This window comes from Zootoca vivipara, chromosome 8 (genome assembly GCF_963506605.1).
Source record: "Zootoca vivipara chromosome 8, rZooViv1.1, whole genome shotgun sequence".
Classification (NCBI taxonomy): domain Eukaryota; kingdom Metazoa; phylum Chordata; class Lepidosauria; order Squamata; family Lacertidae; genus Zootoca; species Zootoca vivipara.
This window is the reverse complement of record NC_083283.1, coordinates 65,679,131-65,702,848: the sequence shown is the minus strand read 5'-3', so window position 1 is coordinate 65,702,848 and position 23,718 is coordinate 65,679,131. Positions and strand designations below refer to the sequence as shown.

At 40.2% G+C, this 23,718-nt stretch overlaps 1 protein-coding gene across 1 annotated transcript in view; it reads left to right on the top strand.

The window, feature by feature from the left end:
* GMDS (GDP-mannose 4,6-dehydratase) overlaps window positions 1-23,718 on the top strand; it is a 273,314-nt gene that overhangs the window by 56,990 nt on the left and 192,606 nt on the right. The window contains exons 5-6 of the mRNA XM_035125046.2: window positions 13,041-13,233; window positions 13,735-13,839. Coding sequence (XP_034980937.1) covers window positions 13,041-13,233; window positions 13,735-13,839 — 298 coding nt within the window. The remainder of the gene's footprint in view (window positions 1-13,040; window positions 13,234-13,734; window positions 13,840-23,718) is intronic.

The window sequence follows — 23,718 nt, the reverse complement described above, 5'->3', positions numbered from 1 at the left end:
GGGATACAGCCTTTAAGAAGAAGTCTTTCGTTCAAAAAATGCTTGTCTGGTTTAACCACAAGCCAGCAACACATGGGCATCTATTTCTGCTTAATTCTATTTTAAAAAGAAATTCACAATCAAAACATTCTTTGATTAATTTCTTAGCCTCAATTGGGCAATCTCAGAGATAACTCAGTGCAGATGTTGTGCATTTATTTCCACGTTACTTGTATGCTGTTTCTCATATCTTATAAATAAGGAAAGTTAAGGACTTGAATAGATAAATAGTTAAATTCTAAAGATTGATCATCTTGGCTGCTTCCATGAAGCATACCGATTTTTAAACAAGTTTCATTAAAATTCGCAAGTCCTGAGTCCCTAGCAGAATAAGTAAGTGCTTGAGTGTCTGTGTCTTACAGTGGCAGAGCAATCCTACCCAGTTGGAGGAGGGAGAATCAAAGCCAGATGAACCATCAAAGTCCTGGCAGACTTGTGCCAGCAGGGTAAAATGTGTGTGTGAGAGAGCATCATTCCTCGTTTCTTCCCCCCTCCTTTTGAAGGCTTTTTTTTTAAAAGTATTTTCTCTCTCTCTCCTTTGGAACTAATGGGAGAAAAATACACTAGTTTAGCTTCAGGGCTGCTGTAGTTTCCCCCTTGCTCAAGGGTGGTGTTGGGGGAATGAGAAGACTTTGCATCCTCCTGATCCACAGTCACAGCATTTTCTGGTACCTGCCATTTTTGTTCTCTCCTACATCTGAGTTCCAACATTGGAGAAGAGGCTCATGAAGTCACATTTCCTTCTCTCTCTCTCTCGGTTTGTGGACTCATCTCTCTACCTTTAGATAGGGAGATCTGAAATGCCCTCACAGGAGCAATAGCATGGTACCCTTAGGACCAATTCAGATAGTCCTATGGGATGGCTGACCTGTGATCTTTCAGATGTTGCTGGACTATAACTCCTATCGTTCTTGTCCATTGGCTAGCATGGGAGTTTGAGTCAGGCAACAGCTTGAGAGCCACACAGGTTAGCTACGTCTGATGTGCGTGTTTGTTTTATGTTGAAATTTTACACCCCACCTATTTCCTCAAGGAGACTCAAGGCAGCAAACGAACAGTAATAAAAGCGGAGAAACGAAATGCAAGCTGATACAAACTGAAACGTATTCAATAAACAGGGCATAAACAGTACTCCTGGTCTTCTCTGGAACAAACAGTAGCCCAGGTTACAGTGGATCTGAGTGCTTTTTTTCCTACAAAGTGCTTTGCAAATGGGTGGCAAAAGGCTTTCGTGGCTTTGTGTGAAACCATTCTGTAGACCATGATAGACAATGTCCTTCACAACATATAATAGTTCTGCTGGTTGATTCTGCTTGGACATATCATTGCACTGAAGTACTCCCATTGCCTCTTTTGAAAGTAAAGAGATAGCCTCAATGAAAACTTGTTTTCCTCTCTAAACCTTTGTCAGTTTCTTTTCTTGTTATCTTTATGTTAATTTCGTTACAACTGGTCCGCTTGATATGGTTTTGGTCGCCGTATGGTGTGGAGCTGCTGGTGGACTTGCAGCTGGCCTGGACTGCAGGGCCGCCCTCGTTGGATGAACTGGCAACCCATTAGAGATTTGGGCTTTCAATGGACATCATTTTCACAATTACTGTACCTCAAAAAAACCAAACTGTTACCATGGTCTAGTAAATCGAAGCAGTTAAATGTGCAACTTGCTAGCTATTCAACTGTCACTTTCATAATAGGGTAGCTTGTGGGTGTGCCACATCCTCCCCCCCCCCTCCCAAGGAATTTGAACAGAAGTCAAGCAGCTGAACTGAGCCCAAGCCATCCATTTATTCAATAAATAAATAAATACTTCAGATGCACATGAAAGCTCACACCCAGAACAAACCTAGTTGGTGTCTAAGGTGCTACTGGACAGTTTGTTTGTTTGTTTTTTGAAATTATTTCAACTGAGTCAGACCAACATGGCTACCTACCTGAAATTAGAACCATGGAAGACACCACATTGAGCCATGTGAAATGGAAGTCCATCAACAGAGTGCATCTGAAGAAGTGTGCATGCACACGAAAGCTTACACCCAGAACAAATTTAGTTGGTCTCTAAGATGCTACTGGACAATTTTTTTAAAAAAATTTTTTAGCTAGATATGAGAGACAATTCTCACAACCGAAAGAGCCTGTTGAATCACTTTCATTTCATTCCCTTCATATATTTCCAGGTAAGCCCATAAGTGGGTTTAATCTCCTAAAATAAAAGAGTTCTATTTGCTTTTGTGTGTGTAGAAGTTGCTGATCCTTAATAGAAAGCAGCATGTGCACATCCTGCAAACTCATTTCCTTATTTAAAGTGAGCATCCTTCCTTTACTGAGAGATGCTTCCTTTTATAATAGGGAAGTTAGAAGCAGGCCTTTGTAAGCTCTTAAAGGCACATCCCTTCCAAATGACCTTTGTCCCGGGCTACTAAATTATATTGTTCAGTCAACTGTCTTGTTCCAAGCGTAAGATATCCAAGAAAATACAAACTCAAATAAAATTCAGAAAATACCATAATTTTCCTATTATACAGCATAAATAGTAGATCAGTAAAAGGGATGGGTTTGGGGGGCAAGCGGGGTTGCTATTACGGTATATTATTTCTTATAGTGATTTTATAACTTGCTGAGATAATTTTTGGAGATGTCAAAAGCCATAACTTTGACATCCAGATCTACAAAAGGAAAAATACATGAGATGCCGTGATTAAATTTCTTGCTTGCGTGTATTTTGTCACTGTACATCTATTCATCTTAGAATATAATGCTAATAGGCATGTGGTTATATAACACATTAAAAATCAATTAGAAGCACATTTCTGTAATTGGCAGCTCACAAAATAAATGAAAGCCTCTAGAAAACCTTAAGGTGGTATCCAGTGATGCTGTTAGGTTGATGGTATGGTATTCTGGCAGCAGAATGGGAGGGAAGCAATTTTCGCCCATTACTCCTGTCTCCTGCAGTTCTACCCACCATACCTCCCAACTGGAGGGCACTCCAACCCTCTGAAGCAGATTTAGTTGGAGAGAGAGAGAGAGAGAGAGAGAGAGAGAGAGAGAGAGAGAGAGAGAGAGAGAGAGAGTGTAAACTGCCCCGTGCTCCTTGGATGAAGGGAGGTATGTAAATTTTAAAAATATATTTTAAAAATAAAATATTGTTGCTGCTCATCTTTACTGCAGATTATCATGGGCTTTAATTAAAGCCTTTATTTTTCTCCCTTCTAGTAATATTTAATCCCTACTCAATCCCCAGGTGATTGCCATATACCTGGGGTAAATTAGCTGGTTTTGTTTGGAAGAGATTTCCCTTTTTTAATGTCAAATGTTAAACTTTTAATTCAGCAGTCAGTGACAATAGTGACCAGAGGTGGGAGTTGACGTGACTTTGATGAAAGCTACAGAAAGCATATCCTGATTTAAACTAAAAATAAAACTTGAAGTATTCAAGTCTGTGAGGCTGGTTGCTTTTCCCTCTCAGAAGGCATATACTAGAAGATACAAAGCAAAACGATCATTTTAGAGGCAGGCCAGTGTTTGTGTGTGCGTGCCGCGTGTGTGTGCGTGCATTTAATACAAATACTGTGCTTATGAGTTAAGGAAGAATACAGATCGCTTTGGTTTGTTATTGTAGCTTTTGTAAATTTTCTGTAAGAGACAGTTCACAGTAATGTCCTAATTTCTTCTTTAATTTCAAATCATTTCAGAAGTTTGCAAGTGGTTTTAATAATATTATTTCTGATATTTTGTATCCTCAGTAACTTACTGTCCTCCCCCAATAAATTAAGCTCCATTTAGAGCCAAGTTGCCTAATGACTGTATCTTTTCATGTCCTAAGGTAGGCATAAGCAGGTGAGAAATAGAATGAAACTTCCAAGGATCCCCCCCAAAAAAGGTTTTATAAAAGAGGACAATTCAAAAATCCTATTATGGCCAGTGTATTCAAGCAGCACCCATGGGGATATGAACAAATGGATCTTCCTTATACTGAGTAAGACCAGTGGTCCATTATCATCCAGAGCAGGAGATGCTGTGCTGCTCTCCAGATGTTATGTATTACAACTCCTATCAGCTCCAGTCGGTATGTGCAATGGTCTAGGATGGTTGGAGTTGTAGTCTGTAACATCTGGAGTACTCCATGTTGTCTACCACTCTTCTAGACTGACTAATTGATCTCAGTCTCGGGCAAAGGTCTTTCCCAGCCATGCTGCTGGGGATTCCAAAGATTGAACCTAGACCTCCTGCACGTAATGCCTGTGATCTACCATGGAGATTGAAGATGTTCTCTCCACTTCTAAAGAGGAGCACTGGAGAGCTGCTTTATTTCACTAGAGAGCTACTATCAGCCGGTCCTCCTGAAATGATTTTCACAGCACTGGAGTTCCACTGAAATTACTAGACCTTGCACCAATAAATCGCCTTGGAGCTCCACTAACTTGTATTAGCTTTTTGTACCCTGTTTATGACATCTCATAGATTGGTGGTTACAGTAGTCAGCACATTTTTTCTGCAGCATAATTGCTCTGTGGCATTAATTTAGAAGGGCTGTTAAAATATTGGTTTATGGAGGTGAAACGGTCTGCATTCTTGTCAGTGGGGTAGTTATAAATAGACTTGAAAATGGTAGCAAGCCGAGCCTGCTTCTCTTCTAATGTTCCTTTTGAAATACTTTAAAACAAATGATTCATCAAATAAGCAAGGGTAAAGGAAGAAATCTGCCAATTTGTAGAATTTGACTCCTCCTAATCAGAGCAAGGCTACAGGATGTTGAGTTCCTGCCCTCCACCTGATTAAAGCCAAATGCACTAAGAAATGGCTAGGACTAAGAGGAAGCGCCAAACACTTCACAGTTGGGGGTAGGACAGCAAAAGAATAGAAAAGTACCCCTTTACCTTTGTTGTTTTTCTGGCTCTCGCAGATAAGCACTTATTTCCTGTGGTATTGGGACCTTTAAGAAACCGTGTGCGCCGCCTTGTAAGGCAGAATTTTAAGTGCCTGGTCTTGGCAATTTTTTTTATTTTCCCTGATATTGTAGCCGTTTTCTGGGTAGCCAAATTATTTTTTTTGACTGTGGTCTCTACATATGCCAGGCTTCCAGATTGCTGCCCACCCACCTTTTTGCAAATCATAAATTTTGTAGGAATAAGAAGCAGATTCTGATTAATTTGCCATCTGGATCATTCTGATGGCTCCTATACCACTGAATAACTCTTTACAAGTTCTCAGGTCTATGTTTTTCTCTACAGTGAAAATTACTAGCTATTAGTCTGTATGATTCCTTGGGTTAGCTTCATAGTTTGGAAGTTGTATGTAATTGTGTGGAATAGTAAGAGTTCCTTCAACCTCAAGACTCACCCAAGTTCAAAGTTTCACTTCTCTTTCAGTTATTGTAATTTTTCTTATAAGATCGGATTCAGAGGCTTACCTTTAGCCATGTCGTATTTTATCATTTGTGATGTTTGGGGTGTTTTATTAGTATTCGCCTTTAGAAACCTATTGTTTCTAAAGCTTTCTGAAGTGCACAGGCTATATACTTAGTGATAATTGTGACATGCAGCCGAGGATGGGGGAAAGACTATAAGACACAGTCTGTCTGGAAATTCACTTTTGAGAAAGACAGTTTCCAAATTGCCTTTGGGTACCTGAAGCTAACAGCACAGGTCCATTTAAGGCTTATCTTATTAGCTGAATGATAAAAAATTGGTGGGTTATTTTTGTTGTTGTATGGTACTTTGAGTGCCACTATTGTTCACTCAATTGTTTACATGAAATGTAATACTGCTTAAGATTGTTCTCTCTGTAAGATGAAGTGGAAACACACCTAATTGCACAAATTACTTGTTGACTGGGAATAAGGTGTGTTTTTTTTTTAAAAAAGATGATTTACAGGCATTTGCAATTGCTTATTTAGGTTTTGCCCCTTTAGAGAAGTAGCTTTGCTTTTGCTGTCATGATAGCTAATGCCCTTATTGGTTACTAAAGTACAAATATGGATAAGCACATCCAAACAGTTGTGTTCAGATCTCTGCCTTCAAACTCTTAGGGTATGTGGGGTATTTAGGGTGGAATCTTAAACACACTCCCTAGGCAGTAAGCCCAATTGGACAGAGTCGGACTTTCTTCTAAACAAGCATGCATGAAATTGTGCTCTAAAGCTGTCAAGAGAAAGTCATACTTTTATATGCAAGAGTTGAAAAAACAACAGCAACATATTTTTGTAAGAAAAAAAGACAACTTAATAAAGCTATTGTGCAAATTAGACACTGTTAGTTATTTCCTGTCTATATTGGGATTTATTATTTTGCATCAGTTGTGCTTAAAAAATTCTGTTTAGCAAATGTTTCTGTTACCGTGCATAGTTTTATTTTCAGTTCATTTGAATGCTTTCTTGAGACCAGTGTTTTCAATGGTTTTCAAAGGAGCAAGATGAAACACTTGTCAATAGATAGTTTAAGGCAGGCACAGGCAAACTCGCCCCCCCTCCAGATGTTTTTGGCCTACAATTCCCATGATCCCTACGGTAGCTAACAGGACCAGTGGTCAGGGATGATGGGAATTGTAGTCCCAAAACATCTGGAGGGCCGAGTTTGCCTATGCCTGGTTTAAGGGAACAGTAATGCCTTTACTTCAGTGTTCTTGAAGCCACCAACATGAGTCTGACCAAACTGTGGAAGGCAGGAGTGCTTGGCGTGCTCTGGTCCATGGGGTCACGAAGAGTCGGACATGACTAAACAACAACAAATGCCTTTAAGCATACACAAATGCAATTATGTTAACTTAGCTGTTAGTACCTCTGGTTTAGTCTCAAATTACATTATCTCCATGTTGTATTGGGTGCCTGTTAATTTGTAATGCACTTAAGTTATGTAGCATAAGAAACTCCCTATAAATTATGCAGGATCTGTGTAACACTGAAATGGTGTTTTTAAATAGATTGGATTAAAGCCACTGTAGAATTACATACTTGTTTCTAGGAAGGTTTTTCCTCTTTCATGTTGCCAAAAAAAGGTGTCTGAAAATATCAAGATGCACTAATTTTCTGTGACTCAATGGAACTTGTCTGCTTGCTATTTTGGAACGCACTATAATTATTTATGCTTAGACGTGTCTAAATTTACCGTAAAACAGAGAGCCAATGTATATTGAAATGTGTGGAAATTTTGTAAACTTCACTGCTTGTTTTACATTACATTGCTGAAGAATGAAAACACCCCCAAGTTACTGACTTATACATAAAAACAAAAATTGAAAGATATGATGGTGTTTATTATTGGATCCTGTCTAAGTTAGCTGCACTCAATACCCATTTAAATCATTGCATCCAATGACATAACTTGTCCCATTAATATCTTATGGACTGTATCTAACAAAGTTCTGCTCAGAGCAAAACCAATGAAATTATGCGACCTAAGTTAGTAGCGTCCATTAAGTTCGGTTAGTCTGCTTTGACTAATATTGGATGCAACTCTTCAATCCAGTAACTATTGCTATATCCAGCCAATCTAGCAGCTGTCATTGTCAAGATGCACACTGACATTGCCTATTTTACATCAGTTAGGATCCAAAGGAAGGAAGGTCTGTTCTTGTATAATCAGAACATTAAACGTGAGGTGGTATGAGCACCAGACAGATACTTCTGCTTCTCTTAACAAATACTCCATGTGTTTTTGTGTTTGTGTATATTTTGTAGACTTCTTATGCCTAAATGTGGCCTATTCCCTCGTTCATACATTACTTTCTCTTTACGTTAACTCGACAGGTGTAGCAAAAGAGCCTAAGTTTCTGAATTGAGATTTCTCATTGGAAGGTAACAAGTGTTTGAAAATAGGTAGAAGAGGCACACAAGTAATTACATAAGTTTGCGGGCAGGCTGGCTGGCTGGCTTCCTTCCTTCCTAAATGTGTGTGTATATTTAAGGCATTTGGGTATATTTTACTTTTGCATATCATAGCTAAACTTTCTTCAGTTGCTTCTAAATTACATACTGTGAGCATATGGAGACAAAACGAGCTTGCATTCTGTTTTGAACAGAGAATGGGATCCACGGTAGTCAGTTAATCTTACAGAAAATTGGCACTCAGCTTCTCTCTCGCACAAATATAAGAATGAAAAATAATACTAATTTTTAAGAGCGGTCGTATAATTGACTCATTCTATACTTAGTAGAATGATGTTCAAGAGGAGCACTTCACTTGGTGGCTTAGAGAAAAGGCAAGTAAAGGTGACACGACAGAAGTTTATAAAAAAATAATCATGAAATGGAGAAAGCAGACAGATAAGTTTCTTTCTCGTAACGCTAGAACTCGCAGACATCCAATGAAGTCGAATCTTGGGGGATTCAGGGTAGATAAAAGACAGTACTTCCTCGTGCAGTGCATAGTTAAACTGTGGGACTTGCTCACTCAGGACCCAGCGATGGCCACCAGCTCGGATGGCTACTAGCCCTGATGACTATGCTCTGTCTCCAAGGTCAGAGGCAGCATCCTTCTGAATAACAGTTGATGTAAACCTACAGAGTAAATGAGAGTTCTCTTGTGCTTGGGTCCTAATTCAAAGGAAGCTAGTCCACTGCTTCAGAAATTGTCAGTTTTCTTTGTTTAAATAGATCCACTCTGAAGATATAGTAGTAAATTTACAGAACTACCATGATATACTGCATACTTGAAGCTACCTTTTTTTAGAAAAAGAAAAAGAAAAATACCGATTAAAAGAATTTATTTTGCTTGCTTGTTTGTTTATTATACCATAGCTGTCAAGTTCTCCCTTTTTTTAAAAAAAGGGAAATTCCCTTATGCCGAATAGGATTCCTCACGAGAAAAGGGAAAAGTTGACAGCTAGGCCCTATACGCATCAATCTCGGGGCAGTTCACAACATAAAATCACAGTATAAAAAAACACAAATCACATACTAAAAATAAAAACAAAGACAACCCAAGAATCCTCCCACTTCCACAACACTTTAAAAGGGAATTAGATGTCAACCAGCCATTTATTCAGCTGTCTGCATAAAAATTAATAACAAAACACTGAAAGGAAATTTTCAAAGTCACCTTTTCCCTCCCACATTTTATTCATTGTCCTTGATTCCCATGACTCCTATAAATCAAAATGAATTGGTTATCCTTTTACAACTCCCTTGCTAAAGTTCTCTAGTGACTCTGCAAGACTACCCTTTGGGGCTTTAAAAAGGGGGGAAATGATGTTTAAAGCCTTTAGGACGGCTGGATTTCACCATATAAGAAAACTTTTGGAGCATTACTGTGTCACTGATCATTGATGTTGGAACATTTCAAACTGTTAATCCTTTCCTGGCTGCAGTGCAGAATTTGGGTGTGTGAGAGTGATAAGCTTCTTGAAAAATGATGTTGAAAAATATTAGCATTCTCTCTCCCACTATTAAAATATTTATGTTAATTGAGGCTCCAAACAATTTGCTAAAAATAATAATAATAATTCCTTGTCCTATATAACCTGATAGTTCCTCGGCTCCTTCAAATTAATAGCAAAAGGGTGCGATCTTAAACATCCTTACTAGGCAGTAAATTCTTTTGAACTCAGCTGTATTTTGCTGCGGATAAACATGCTTAGGATTGTTTTGCATGTGTGAATACATACTTGGGACAAAGGTTAATAGCCATTCTGAAGTTTTTACATTCTCTAATATACCACCTTATATTTTTCCTTGTTGTTTCCTCCATGCCAATATGTTATTGTAAAATCTTTTCATTCCTTTATGAAAGCTCTTCTGTGGTGGAGAGATTAATAGTGAAGGTGCACAGATAGTGTGTGTGAACCAGTCACCCAGAAACATAATAGATGCAGTGAAATGTAAAATACAAAAAGGGATTATAATCCCACCAGAGCCCACAATGTTTATCTAATTATCTGATATGCAAACTAGCATGTTCCTAGGGCAGGCATCCCCAAACTTCGGCCCTCCAGATGTTTTGGACTACAATTCCCATAATCCCTGACCACTGGTTCTCTTAGCTAGGGATCATGGGAGTTGTAGGCCAAAACATCTGGAAGGCCGCAGTTTGGGGATGCCTGTCCTAGGGTGTAGGTGTCATATGGCCGAACTGCTGTGATGTCACAGAAAACTTTGACAAGCGGAGGAACTGTGAATGCTCTGTCTACCATTCGATCTCCTGCTATAGTGTCATCATGAGCCCAGATAGACATAGGGGTCCTTTCTGATTGCTATTGACTTGGTTGCTCTGATATCACTGAAGAGTTAGGACAGTTGTACCAAGGATAGTTGAATGCTAAGGGAGACTATAAAAACCTGATAATTAGCGTTCCACTGAGCTCATTGAATGCTTCTGTTAAACTAAATCATGGCCAAAAAAAAGAGAAAAAAGGCCAGTTAGCTCAGTTAGTTAGAGCGTGGTGCAGATAACGCCTGGGTCACAGGTTTGATCAACCTGTATATTCCTGCATCGCAAGGGGTTGGACTAGATGACACTTGGGATCCCTTCCAACTCTACAGTTCTGTGAATCTATATTATTGCATTTATACCACATGGCTTCAATTGACACCATATCTTAGTGAATACTTCCTGCTTGCATATGTCACTTCCTCTAAAGTTGGTGTTATTTGTGTTCTATATAGAAAACTATGTAGAAATATATTGGTTCCACATAAGAACAATATTAGTCAGAGGACTATATATATTTGTACGGCCTTCAGTTGGCTGGCTAAGCTGAAGGAAATAAACATCCGGCTTCCTATCAGCCTAGGGGTTGTGTAGTAAGGGAGGTTGGAATCATGAAGTGACCCTTGAACAAAAACCTCTGTATAGTTGAGGAGACTCAAACTTGACTGCTATGTGTAATTTAAGCCAAACCCCCCCCCCCAAAAAAGTGCTGTAGTACTAGCCATGGCACCCTAAAATGCTGGTATGTGGAGACTGGGTGATATCAAATGTGCTAGGTATACACCACAACATTTTCTTGCAGTTCCCAATTAGAAGTGACACATATCTTCAATTGAAAGCCTTTGCACACTGATAATACTTCCTTCTTCAGTAGAAGTCCACATAAATATAGTGTTATGCCAATATCCCATCCCTGTCTGGAAGGAAGATACAGAGGCCTTGAATTTGTCATTTATCGAAGTATTATTTCATTAATTTGGATGCCCCTTGAACTATTTTTTCATTATTTAACTTCGACTTAAATGGAAATGGAGAAGTGGACCCAAAAACAGTATGGGATGCGGGGAAGGCGGTGATAAGGGGCTACTTTATTCAACAAAATTCGATTCTTAAAAAGAATAGAGAAAAATATAAAACAGATCTATTAGAGAAAGAATATGTCATTTATCTGAAAACACCTATAGTAATTATGAATTACCTCAAAGCAGCCTACTCATATACTGTATACTTATTTTATTAACGTTTAGCATTTCAATAGCTTATGGCATGCACTTGGTTAGTGAATGTAAAACATTTTTTCTAACCAAAACTGTAGGCTATAGCAAAGCAAAACATTAATAAAACGTGTGAGTAGGCGGCTTAAAAATACTTTTCTGCGGGGCTCATATGCAGTGCTGTAATTTGGCAAAGACACCGAAACTTTGCACGGTGTGAAGAAAACATGAACCTTCCCACAAAAAAAGTATCTACATATTTCAATAGGAAATAATGTGTAAAACTCTATAGGGCTATAAGGAACTGCCTTATACTGACTCCAATATTTTGTCAGTCCTGGCAAAGTTTGGGGGGTAATTGTTCTCAGCCTTTTAAAAGAAAACAATATGCAGGGGACAGGGTGGTATGGTCACCCCTTGGGAATCTCATGCATGCCAGCACCACCAATTCTGTCCAATTATGCCACCCCTGCTATGATCTCTTTCATTTTCCCATCAATGAATAGACTAGGATGACTTCACCTTTGGACCTTTCCAATATAGTGTATATATATATGCTTATAATAAAATCAGTTTCTCAGGAAACCAGACCCACCAATCCCTATTTGCTTAAGGGTATCCAGCCTTAAGCGGGCCTGCCCAATCTTCCTCCTTTTGCAGCCGAGTCTTTTTTTTTTAAAGGCAATTCCTTGTCCTTCAACTGTCTATATTAAGCTTTAACTCCTGGAGAGGTTGCTAATACATATCCAGACACCTAGGTCCTTGGGGAGTCCTTTCAGTAGCCGTGGGGAATGTTGAGGTGTGGGTAAAGCTGCCACCTTTTCTGGCAAGGTTCCTGTGCCTTTAATAGTCATTGAATAGGGGAAAATTCAACAAATAAAGCACCATCTGGCAGAGTGGTGGGGGTGGAAGAAGCTTCAGTTTCCGATTTTTCCAACAGCCATGCAGGTAATAAAAGACGTAAGACGTGTGAGGCCTCTAGAGTGATTCGTGTGACTTGCACGAAAGTACATTTAAGTGGATTCCGACTTGCTGAATAGAAGTGGCAAATTTTGTTTCTGCTTTTAAAGCAGAGCAATTCATATTGCAAATGGAAGTTTGAATGTCAAGACACTATTCCCTGTGTAATGTGAACGGTGGTGGCAATAGCCATCTCGGTTTCAGTGTTAAGCAACTTTTGCAAATGTGGTGGTAATTTAGCAAACGAAATGCATTCTTCTTTCCTTTATACTTTTGTGACTTTCATCGTAGGTTAACCTGAAGCGCTCACTAAAATAAGTTTACTGATTAGGATATCAGTCTAATGAATAACCTGGTGCAGATTAGAAGTGAAATCGGTGCATGGCAACACACACTCAGCCAGTTTCTCTTTAGGAAATAGGACAGAACAAAGATCCATGAGAAAAGGATCCACGTTTATCTGATGCTCCATATCTCTCTCTGCCTATATACGCATGTAAGAATGAAATTTGCAAAAAAATAAAATTAAAAAATGCCTCTAAGGCAAATATATATGTATGTGTGTATACAATCTTGCAGTTTTGCTAATAAGCATGGTTGAAACCTTAAGTGCAACAGTTTAACCGCTGAAACATTTTGCCAAGTATTTTAGTGTTTGTTCTGTCTTTTTTTTCTGCCGTCACAGATATCTTTTGATTTGGCTGAATATACTGCTGACGTTGATGGAATTGGCACTTTACGGTTGCTTGATGCTATCAAGACATGCAGCCTCATAGACTCTGTGAAGTTCTACCAAGCTTCAACAAGTGAGCTTTATGGGAAAGTGCAAGAAATACCGCAAAAGGAGACCACTCCTTTTTATCCCAGATCACCATATGGTACGTATGTAAGCTTATGTCTATGCATGTCCCTGCCTACATATTGCATCCTAATTAGCTGCCATGAAGCACAAAGTTACTTGTGCTGATGGAGGCACAAAAGTTCGAGGCAAATGGGAGTCTGGCATCACAGATCTTGAGGTTGCAACCAATTTTAGATCTTAACTTATTTTCTGGAACGGCAGTTTATAAGCTGGCCTGCTAAAACTGAAGGCTTTTGTACCGAAGGTTAAAATGAAGGCAGCAACATTTTCTACATTCTACTCTGCATTTTTTTTCCCACATTTCTTACCCAGTACAAATGTTACAATGTGAATGTGATCTGTCACTGCTTGTTGGATGTAAGCTATCATTTCCATTTTAAAAAAAACCTTACTTGTTTTTCCTTAAAGCATTCTCTTTGTGAAATAAAAATGGAAAGATGGAAATAATATGGTTTTGTTTATTTGGAGAGGGGTTAAATTAACATTTTCAATAAATAAGTTACAATTATTGTTATAGGGGCAGCCAAGCTATACGCATATTGGATTGTGGTGAACTTCAGGGAGGCCTACAATCTCTTTGCTGTGAATGGTATTCTCTTCAACCATGAGAGTCCCAGGAGAGGTAAGAAAAATATTGAAAATTTCTGCATTCTCTTGTGCATGTCTGAACAGGAATGCTTTGTAACTGGTCTCGAGATAAATTCTAAACCCGCATAATGAAAGCTTTCACATATAAAATAATTACTCATTTTGCAGACAGGCTCAAAACACTATATAATAGTTCTGTGCGGGATCAATAGCATAATTGATGGAGTTGCAAACTTTCTATTTCATTGAAATAAAATAACCAATTCCCAATGATAGGGTTTATCCTAATAGCAGCACCTATTGCTCACCTAGTACAGGTTTCATATTAAGATCGTCCTCTGACATCCTCACTCCTGTGCGCTTTCATTCATGGGCTATAAGGAAAAATATGCCAGGGTCCATACACATCAAATCGATGGTACAAAAAAGAAAAACACCCGTAGACTATTGATTACACTTTCCCCATCGTTTAAAAGGGCTCTGGGGGTAGATAGGGGAAATGTGTGTGAGATAGAGTGAATCAGTGTGTACGTGTGAAAGAGAGGAAGCGTAATGTTCATTATTGTAGAACTTTTTTTGAAACGGAGATATAAAATTGATAAAATAAAAATGAGGCAAGGCAGCATCCTACTGCCACTCCTTTCCCACAGCAGTTTAACACTATTTAAATGTATTTCAGCTGCCATCCATCCATTCCCATTTCTGAATGGCAGCAATAAGTCACAGGTAGGTAGCCGTGTTGGTCTGAGTCGAAGCAAAATAGAAAAATTCCTTCAGTAGCACCTTAAAGACCTACTAAGTTTTTATTTTGGTATGAGCTTTCGTGTGCATGCACACTTCTTCAGATACACCTTCATGCACACGAAAGCTCATACCAAAATAAAAACTTAGTTGGTCTTTAAGGTGCTACTGAAGGAATTTTTCTATTTAGCAATAAGTCAGATATCCTTGCACAGGGTTCTCAGAGTGATTCACAAGGATTCCTGGACAGTGGGGTGCTGTCTCCCGAAAAGTCAGACGGGGTGCTTCTGCTATCATTTTACAAGCAGTCTATTTTGATGCAAGAGTGAAGAATACTGGAGGTTTAAAGTTGAGAAGACCATTTGCTGCGATATAAAAGAGCAGAAGTTTGTTTGCCTAATTATAACATTTGCTTTCAAATTACCGGTAAATAAAATGTTTGTAATATGAATCATCCAACTTTCCGAAAATGTCCTGCATGGTTTCTGATATTTCTATAATTGGGAGTAACCTGGATTTCATATGGGGTAATTTTCAGGTCAGGGTGCCTCTTTAAAGAGTGTGTTATGGTTTTGAGAAAGAAGAAAGATTTCTGTATTCATCACTGCCTTTGATCTGCAAGACTTCTTTGACATTCTACCCAGCTCTGAGACTACTTCCCACTGAGTTTCCAGTCTTATAGTTCTCTCTGATACATTTATTATCCCACTGGATATTGGGAGCCTGAGATGCTAAGTTACAGAGCTTTTTCCTTTAGAAATATATATTTTGTGTATGTGCGTACATGTATGTGTGTGTGTGTGTGCCACTTACTGATGAACATGAACTTTCTGTCCAAAAATGCATTCAATTCTGCTCCCGTTAGAACATGAACAAAAGCAGTCAGAAGAGCTCTTTCACATACTAGATTTGGACCTGCACTGGTAAAGGCAAAGGACCCCCTGGACGTTTAGGTCCAGTCAAAGGTGACTATGCATTTGTCCGCAGACAGCTTTTCCGGGTCATGTAGCCTGCATGACTAAACCACTTCTGGCACAACAGAACGCCGTGACGGAAACCAGAGCGCACGGAAACGCTGTTTACCTTCCTGCCACAGCATTTACTTTCAGTGGTGTGCTTTCGAACTGCTAGGTTGGCAGCAGCTGGGACAGAGCAATGGGATCTCACCCCGTTGTGCAGATTTGAACCGCCAACCTTCTGATTGGCAAGCCCAAGAGGCTCTGTGGTTTAGACCACAGCACCACCATACCAAGGACAATAAATATAAACATCTCAGTGCAGAGCTTCTTCTTACTCTATCTGTGACCCTTGATTTGTCCATTTTCTTTTGAAATGACTGGTGAACAGCCTTTCCTTGGATGCTTAGGTCAGTCATTGACAATTTTTTTGGGGGGGGGAATCAATAGTATCATTTAACATCAAAAAAGAAAGCAAAACTCTCAGTTGATTTTACTGTTCAGCGAAACACAAAATACTTCAGTGTTCTCCTTAATCTTTAATAATTATTGCTCCCTGAGCCTGACCTTGTGTTTAATGTTGTACAAACTATTTAAAGACTGAGTTAAGTCTCAGAAATAGTTGTTATAGGGAAGGCAAAGCTATTTGCTTTCCTTTGGTGAAAAGGTATCATTTCTGCTGGACTGATTGCATTCATCTGTTTCTGGGTAGTCTATAAGTTTACTTTAACATGGCAAGAATGAATAACAGGGGGAGGGGGGAATGTTTCATGGGAGTCAAGTAAGACATTGTAGAGGTAAGATACCCAATTGCATTGCTTTGCAGTCATTTGTCTTGTCCCCATTCCCCGACAAACGACAGCTTGGATCAAAAAACTTTAAGAGGCTTTCCTGCTTTCAAGTAATGAGAACAACAGAAACGTTCTAACGATGGGCGGCTCAAAACTATGCCTTTCCTTCTCTGCCATGGCTACCTGCCAGTAACTGTTTTGTATAAAAGCTGCTTTGTATAATAAGTTATATAAATTGGCTTTGCAGAGCTTCTTGATTGTCACTAGATTTATAATAATAAAGCTCTGAAAAGCATGCTCTGTGAAGACTGACATGTCAACATATGTGACAGAAGAATATTAGATGTTAACCTCCTAAGCCACATCTTTTGCTTTAAGAGGTTGCTGTTTTGTGGAGTGCCTGTGCAGTACATCTGACACAAGATTAGTATATGTAGTGATAAGCAGGACAGGTGAAATACTTCTGGGTCTTGGAAAGTAGAAGGGCAAAGGTAACCATGTCTCTGTGGTCTGTGACATTAAGATTATTGGTGAAGATTAGCTGAGCAGTTGTTCCCTTCCCTTCAGCTGCGTAAGGTATATGTCATACTTTGACTTAAAATCTGTTCCTTTAAGGTTGGTAGAGATGGCCCTAGTTACCCTGCAATGGGAGAGCTCACCTCTGAAAGAAGAGACTAAACACATTTAGCTAATCATGCAAGATTTCTGATTGCAGGGGCTTCTAGCCATGCTCAGCTGAATGTATTTAGAATATCCCTTCAGCCCCTCATGCTGAGCACACATTGGTCGGGAATACAGAGATTGGATGTTTGGATGTGTTAAGAGGAAATTGGCATACATGGTTCCCATGTCCCCTACGCCGGTTGTGCCCTCATGTGTTCTGCTGAAAGTCTGAATGCATGTTTAGGTTAAGTTAAGGAGAAACATAGGGGACCCAGGTGGCGCTGTGGGTTAAACCACAGAGTCTAGGGCTTGCTGATCAGAAGGTCGGTGGTTCGAATCCCTGCAACGGGGTGAGCTCCCGTTGCTCGGTCCCAGCTCCTGCCCACCTAGCAGTTCGAAAGCACATCAAAGTACAAGTAGATAAATATGGAAGGTAAACGGCGTTTCCGTGCGCTCCTCTGGTTCGCCAGAAGCAGCTTTGTCATGCTGGCCACATGACCCAGAAGCTGTCTGCGGACAAACACCGGCTCCCTCGGCCTATAGAGCGAGATGAGCGCCGCAACCCCAGAGTCGGACACGACTGGACTTGATGGTCAGGGGCCCCTTTACCTTTACCTTTAAGGAGAAACATAGAATCACAGAATCGTAGAGTTGGAAGGGACCCCAAGGGCCATCTAGTTCAACCCCCTGCAATGCAGGAATCTCAGCTAAAGCATCCATGACAGATAGACATCCACCATAGTTAAATAGTATAGATCTTTAGGTCTTGGGTTTTCTCTGTGCTCTTCATTTCACTTCTATTTATAATTTGAGACTCTTTCCTTCCTTTTTGGAGTTCTGCCATTCTGTTAATCTCGTGTTTAAAAATCAGGTAGGTGTATAAATAATACGCTAGGTTCAGAGAAGACTGTGTGGCTGAGACTGGCAGATGCTGACTTCTCTGCCCCTCAGGCAACCCCCAGAGCCATCTGAAAGGTTTTTCCCAAGGAAAAGAAAGGGGACATTGCTAAATGGGGTGCAGTGCGGTGCTGCAGTCTGAGAGCAGCACAAAAAAAACCATGAGGTGGCAACTTCTGCTAGTGTAACTCCCCCTCATAGCAGCTCCCTCTATCCAATTTTGGGGTATTCTCCCCAGCCTCGCAAACCAGAGCCCAATATTATGATGATTGAAGAGCAATCATATTAAGCTTATTTTAAAAGGCTTGCTGCTGGTGAGTGCTTGCAAAAAGACTAAATACCGTACATTTTCCCAGAACATGCATGCTTGCAAATGATCGGTTTTCAAAGTTTAACATTCCTTCAAGCAAGCCTGCTTTAAGTTTTGAGTACCTACAATTTAAGTAATGTTGCTTTTGGCAGAGCTTGGTGGGCAAATAAGGCATCAGCTCTCCCATCGTAGTGGTGCAACGAGGCATGACAATTTCCCAGTGTCTTGTCTTGCTTAACCAGGCCTGAAGGGAGATCCAGCCCCAACAGCTCACAAATATTACCACAATCAGCGAGGCAGCAGATTGGAAAATACGAAGTCTCCAAGGCCTGGATTCCTTGTATAAGGAACAAGGTCAAAGAGGAAATTGTTTTCTTTTGCTTTCAAAACTTAATGAGAACACTGACTTTCCACTGAAAGGCAATGACTTCCAAATTTAGGGCGTGTGGTTCTAGATTCATTTCTGCGTTCAATGAAAACCAAGTTATTGCTCGCTTAATATTTTATATTCAGTTGTGCTTTCGTGAGGGAAGAGATCTATGAAGAGACATTTTGCTGAAATCTCCTGAATCAGGCTTCCTCAAACTCGGCCCTCCAGATGTTTTGAGACTACAGTTCCCCTCATCCCTGACCACTGGTCCTACTAGCTAGGGATTATGGGAGTTGTAGGCCAAAAACATCTGGAGGGCTGAGGTTGAGGAAGCCTGTTCTCAGTGTTCAGATTGCATTGTGTTTCTTAAAGAACGTTAACTCTATTCTTCGGTTATGTCCAAGATTGTTCTCAGGTGAAACCGTTAGGCCTATGTATTTATTGGGAGATATTCCAAGCATCTTTAAGCACATGTGGGTTTGTTCGCAGTCCCCTTTTCCTGTGACAAATTTCCTGTTAGAATGTCGTCTTCATAATTGTAACCCAATAGAGGAACTAAGGGTGTGTTCACATTACCAGTGAAGTTGTTTTACCCAATGCCTTTTACAGCTCTTTCCCCTGCTGCTGCCCCCCCCACCACCGCCAGCTGTTCACATCAGTACAGCTTCCCCTGTGTCAGATTAGTTTCTGTTTGTGTAGACATCACATCTTGACTAGAGAAGAATTAGGAATTACTTAACAACCCCAGTCAGTGTGAAGGTTGTTTGAGAAGCTACAGATCCAACGGCAGCAGCACCCTAAACAAAATGCAGGATACATATGCATTTTAGATAACATCATGTGGACAGAAATTAAAAACCCAGCACTGGGGATGCAGTGAGTGCACTGTAAACAGGGATGTGAATACAGCCTCAGACTTTCAGGAACAGAGACACTTCTTATGTAATTTTTCCGGAACAGGAGAAAACAAGCTTGCTCCCTCTTCCATGGGACAGCCCTTGAGATATTTGAAGATGGTTGTTATAGCTCCTCTGAGTCTCCTCTTTTGTAGGCTAAACATACCCAGCTCCCTCAACCGTTCCTCATAAGGCTTAGTTTCCAGACCTTTGATCATCTTGGTTGCCCTCCTCTGCACGCATTCCAGATTGTCAATATCTGCCTTAAATTGTGGCATCCAGAACTGGGTGTGGTCTGATCAAGGCAGAATAGAACGGGACTATTGCTTCCCTTGACCTGGATACTATAATTCTGTTGATGCAGCCTAAAAGAGCATAAGCTTTCTTTTCTTTTCTTTTGCTTCATCACCCTGTTGATTCATGCTCTAGTTATCTCCTGCTGGGACCATTGCAATGCATTCTACATGGGGCTAATCCAGAATGCGGCAGCCAGACTGGTGACTGGGAGTGGCCGCCGAGACCATATGACACCGGTCCTGAAAAACCTACACTGGCTCCCAGTGTGTTTCCAAGCACAAATCAAATTGTTGGTGCTGACCTTTAAAGCTCTAAACGGCCTCGGCCCAGTATACCTGAAGGAGTGTCTCCACCCCCTTCGTTCTACCCGGACACTGAGGTCCAGCTCCGAGGGCTTTCTGGTGGTACCCTCCCTGCGAGAAGTGAGGTTACAAGAAACCAGGCAGAGGGCCTTCTCGGTAGTGGCACCTGCCCTGTGGAACGCCCTCCCATCAGATATCAAGGAAATTAACTATCTGAGTTTTAGAAGACATCTGAAGGCAGGAAGTTTTTAATGTTTGATGTTTTATCATGTTTTTAATATTCTGTTGGGAGCCGCCCAGAGTGGCGGGGGAGGCCTGGCCAGATGGGTGTGGGGTATGAGTAATAAATTATTATTATTACATTCTTTCTGATATCCTTTCTTTCTGTAGCCCACTGTGCCACCTCACGTGCTGTCTGAGAGGGTCCCCCATCCCTCTGTAGCAACTTTCCAGGGGGCACAGGGAAGGAGGAATAAACAAAAATCACCACCTCCCTTTTTGTAGATCCATCCCATTATTTACTTTTTTAAAATATAAAAAGCCTATTGTTTAATTATCTGGTTCGGACCAGGAGAAGGGGATATATTTACACCGTACGGCCCTTGAAATACATTACAGTGGCAGCTAATTCCCATACAGTATTTAGTAAATTGCCTGGTATGCAGAGACCTGGGGCCATCCATCTCCCGTATACTATTTGCAGTCCTTTCAATAGTGTGTGGAATTGGTAGCTCTCAACCCTTCTTCCAAACATATTTAATGTTCCCTCAAGAGGTAATCACTGCAGAACGGAAGCTTTCATGATTGAACCCAGTAGGTCAGGCACTAAAACTCACTGCAATGCACATGATGATTACAGATCTCGCTGCTGATACAAAGTATGGACATGCAGTGCTGAAAGCTATTAGATTCACTTTCTAGCTTTTTTTGCAGTCTGAAACCTGGATTGTATATTTTTACTTTCTTGGGGAGTTGCGGGCGGGGAGGGGAGGGTTGCTAAAGAGTATTTCAGCTCTTGGGTAATCAAACTGCAGCAGGTTTATGTTCCGGAATGCCAGAAAGCTGCTACAAAGCTCAAAAGCAGACACAGTAATTTTCAGGAAAGTTATCATAAAACTTCTTGTGTTGATTGGAATATTCTCTGCACATTTGGAACTCTTGGTTCCTTTTTTGTTATCATAGGTTTTCAGTCGAGCAGCTAAAACTATTCTACTGCAGAATAAATCTTCTGATCGGGAATGTTCTTATTTTTTTAATTCATTTATATATATTACAAAATTATTCAATCACAATTTTAACATTTCAAACTCTGACTCCCTTCCCCCTCTTTCTGTGGTTCTTTACATACTCCAAATTTTCTCAACGTATTCTTTTATATATCTATTCTCGTATATATCCCATATATATTTTAAGGTTTTTTACACTTGATCTGTTTACAGTTCATACAGTAAATACTCAATAAACCGTTTCCATTCCTTTCTATAAAAAAAAAATTATATTGATTTCTTACTTTCCTGGTAAGTTTCGCCATTTCTGTGTAGTCCATTGACTTCTGTATCAGGATCTCTTCTTCCTTTCATCTTTGGGCAAATAACATTAGTTATTGAATATTCCAGTGCTTTCCCCCCCTAAAAGTGTGTTTAGGGGTACTCTCGTTTTCCTACTCATATTGAAATGCTGCTCCTTAATGAGGCCAAAGTTAGATTCACAAAATGTTTAGGGATATGCATACCCCTGCGCCCCCCCAAAGAAGAAAAGCACTGGAATATTCTAAATGTACTCCCTTGATAATAGCTAAGGCTAGTTGGCTGTAAAGCTCTGCTTTGTGTGAAAAACTTGCAGGTCTATTAAACCCGAGAAGAATCAGTCACACTAATTTTTCAGTGTCCTTTCATTGCTAATCCAGTCTTTCTGCCATTAGACTATACCAGGCACCCCCAAACTGCAGCCCTGCAGATGTTTTGGCCTACAACTCCCATGATCCCTAGCTAACAGGACCAGTGGTCCGGGAAGATGGGAATTGTAGTCCCAAAACATCTGGAGGGCCGAAGTTTGGGGATGCCTGGACTATACCTTCAAAAGCATAGAATTTTATTTTGGGGTGATGTTAATGCCTCACTTCACACAACTAGAGGAAGAAGGACTGTGCTATTGATTCCAACCCAAAGCCCATGCAGCCCTGTTCAAAGGCAAAGCTTACCTATGTGACCCAAGAGTGACATCACAGTTTGTTGTGGAGCATCTAGGCTGCATTTAGCATGCCCTAAATCTCAGGGGAATACTCCTGTTCATATATAAGTACAAGGATCTAGAACAGTGGTTCCTAAACTTTTCCCTCATGGACCACTTGAAAATTGCTGCGAGCCTTGGTGGATCATTTAATTATTTTCTTTTCCTGCTTGTTGTAGCCGTTGCAAAGTGCTGTGAAATATACTGTGTGACTTTTAATTGTATTTTATTGCTTAATAATAATAATAATAATAATAATAATAATAATAATAATAATTTATTGTTTATGCCCTGGGCGGCTTACAGCACATATAAAAAATTGTAAAACATCAGTCGTTAAAAACTTCCTGATATTTCTCATATTGTGTAATTATATAGAATTCAGATTTTAAATGTTCCTCGCAGACACTCCACAGACCTTCTGAATGATGCTTGCGAACAACTCTTGGGGCTCAGCTGGATTGGCGAAGAAAAACCGCTTTATTTGCATTGTTTATGCATTCTAACCCTGTGACACCAGATGGCGCTGTGGAGTTCCGTTTTTGCTAACCCGATTTCTCACACAAAGTTTGCAGCGTGTTTAAGTGAAACGCTTCTTTGATGCATCTTGATCCAGTCTGGGTTTGTGGAACCACGGCTTGGAATCCCTGTTCTAGGAGGCATACGTCCTCTTCCTTGGAGTTGTTTTGTGGCTCCTAGACTTCAGACGTGTTTAGTTTAACATAGTTAATTATCATCATAATAATGGGCAGATTCTTAGGACTGAGCACTTCTATAGTCTTAAGTTTCAGTGGACTCTGGACTGTTCAGCACATGCATCTTTATTTGGGTCTGCTTGAGCTTCAAATGAATGAAGGGCAGAGGTGTCTCATTCTTGCCCTCTTGAGAGCTCTAAAGCAGGCATGGCCAAACTCGGCCCTCCAGATGTTTTGGGATGACAATTCCCATCATCCCTGACCACTGGTCCTGTTAGCTAGGGATGATGGGAGTTGTAGTCCCAAAACATCTGGAGGGCCAAGTTGGCCATGCCTGCTCTAAAGGGTTCTGAATTCTCACATTTGCTACTCCACAAATGACTGCCCAGATAACAAGTTACAGGTGACAGAGATCTCATTTCTCTTGCTAAATGTTTTAGCATGCAAATTTCTATTTTACCCCAACTTTCGGAAAGGCCCGTGCATTTAATGTTTGGGTTGCAGTCTTGTTTTTATTTTCTTATTTTCAGAAGTCTCTATTTGAATTTGCTTTTCTTGGCCTTGTGCCAGATTTTAAACTGAAGCTTCAGATTAGGGATGCTTAGAGTTTCAAAGAAAGTTATTTGATGAGAGACTATAGCTAATGTGACATGTATGTTGGCACTCCTTAGCTTTCAGAAATGATAAATGATGACAGAATTTAGGTGATTGATATAAGGAGGAGGGAGAAGGCTGAAAGAAATTATCATAAACTGTATTTCTTGGG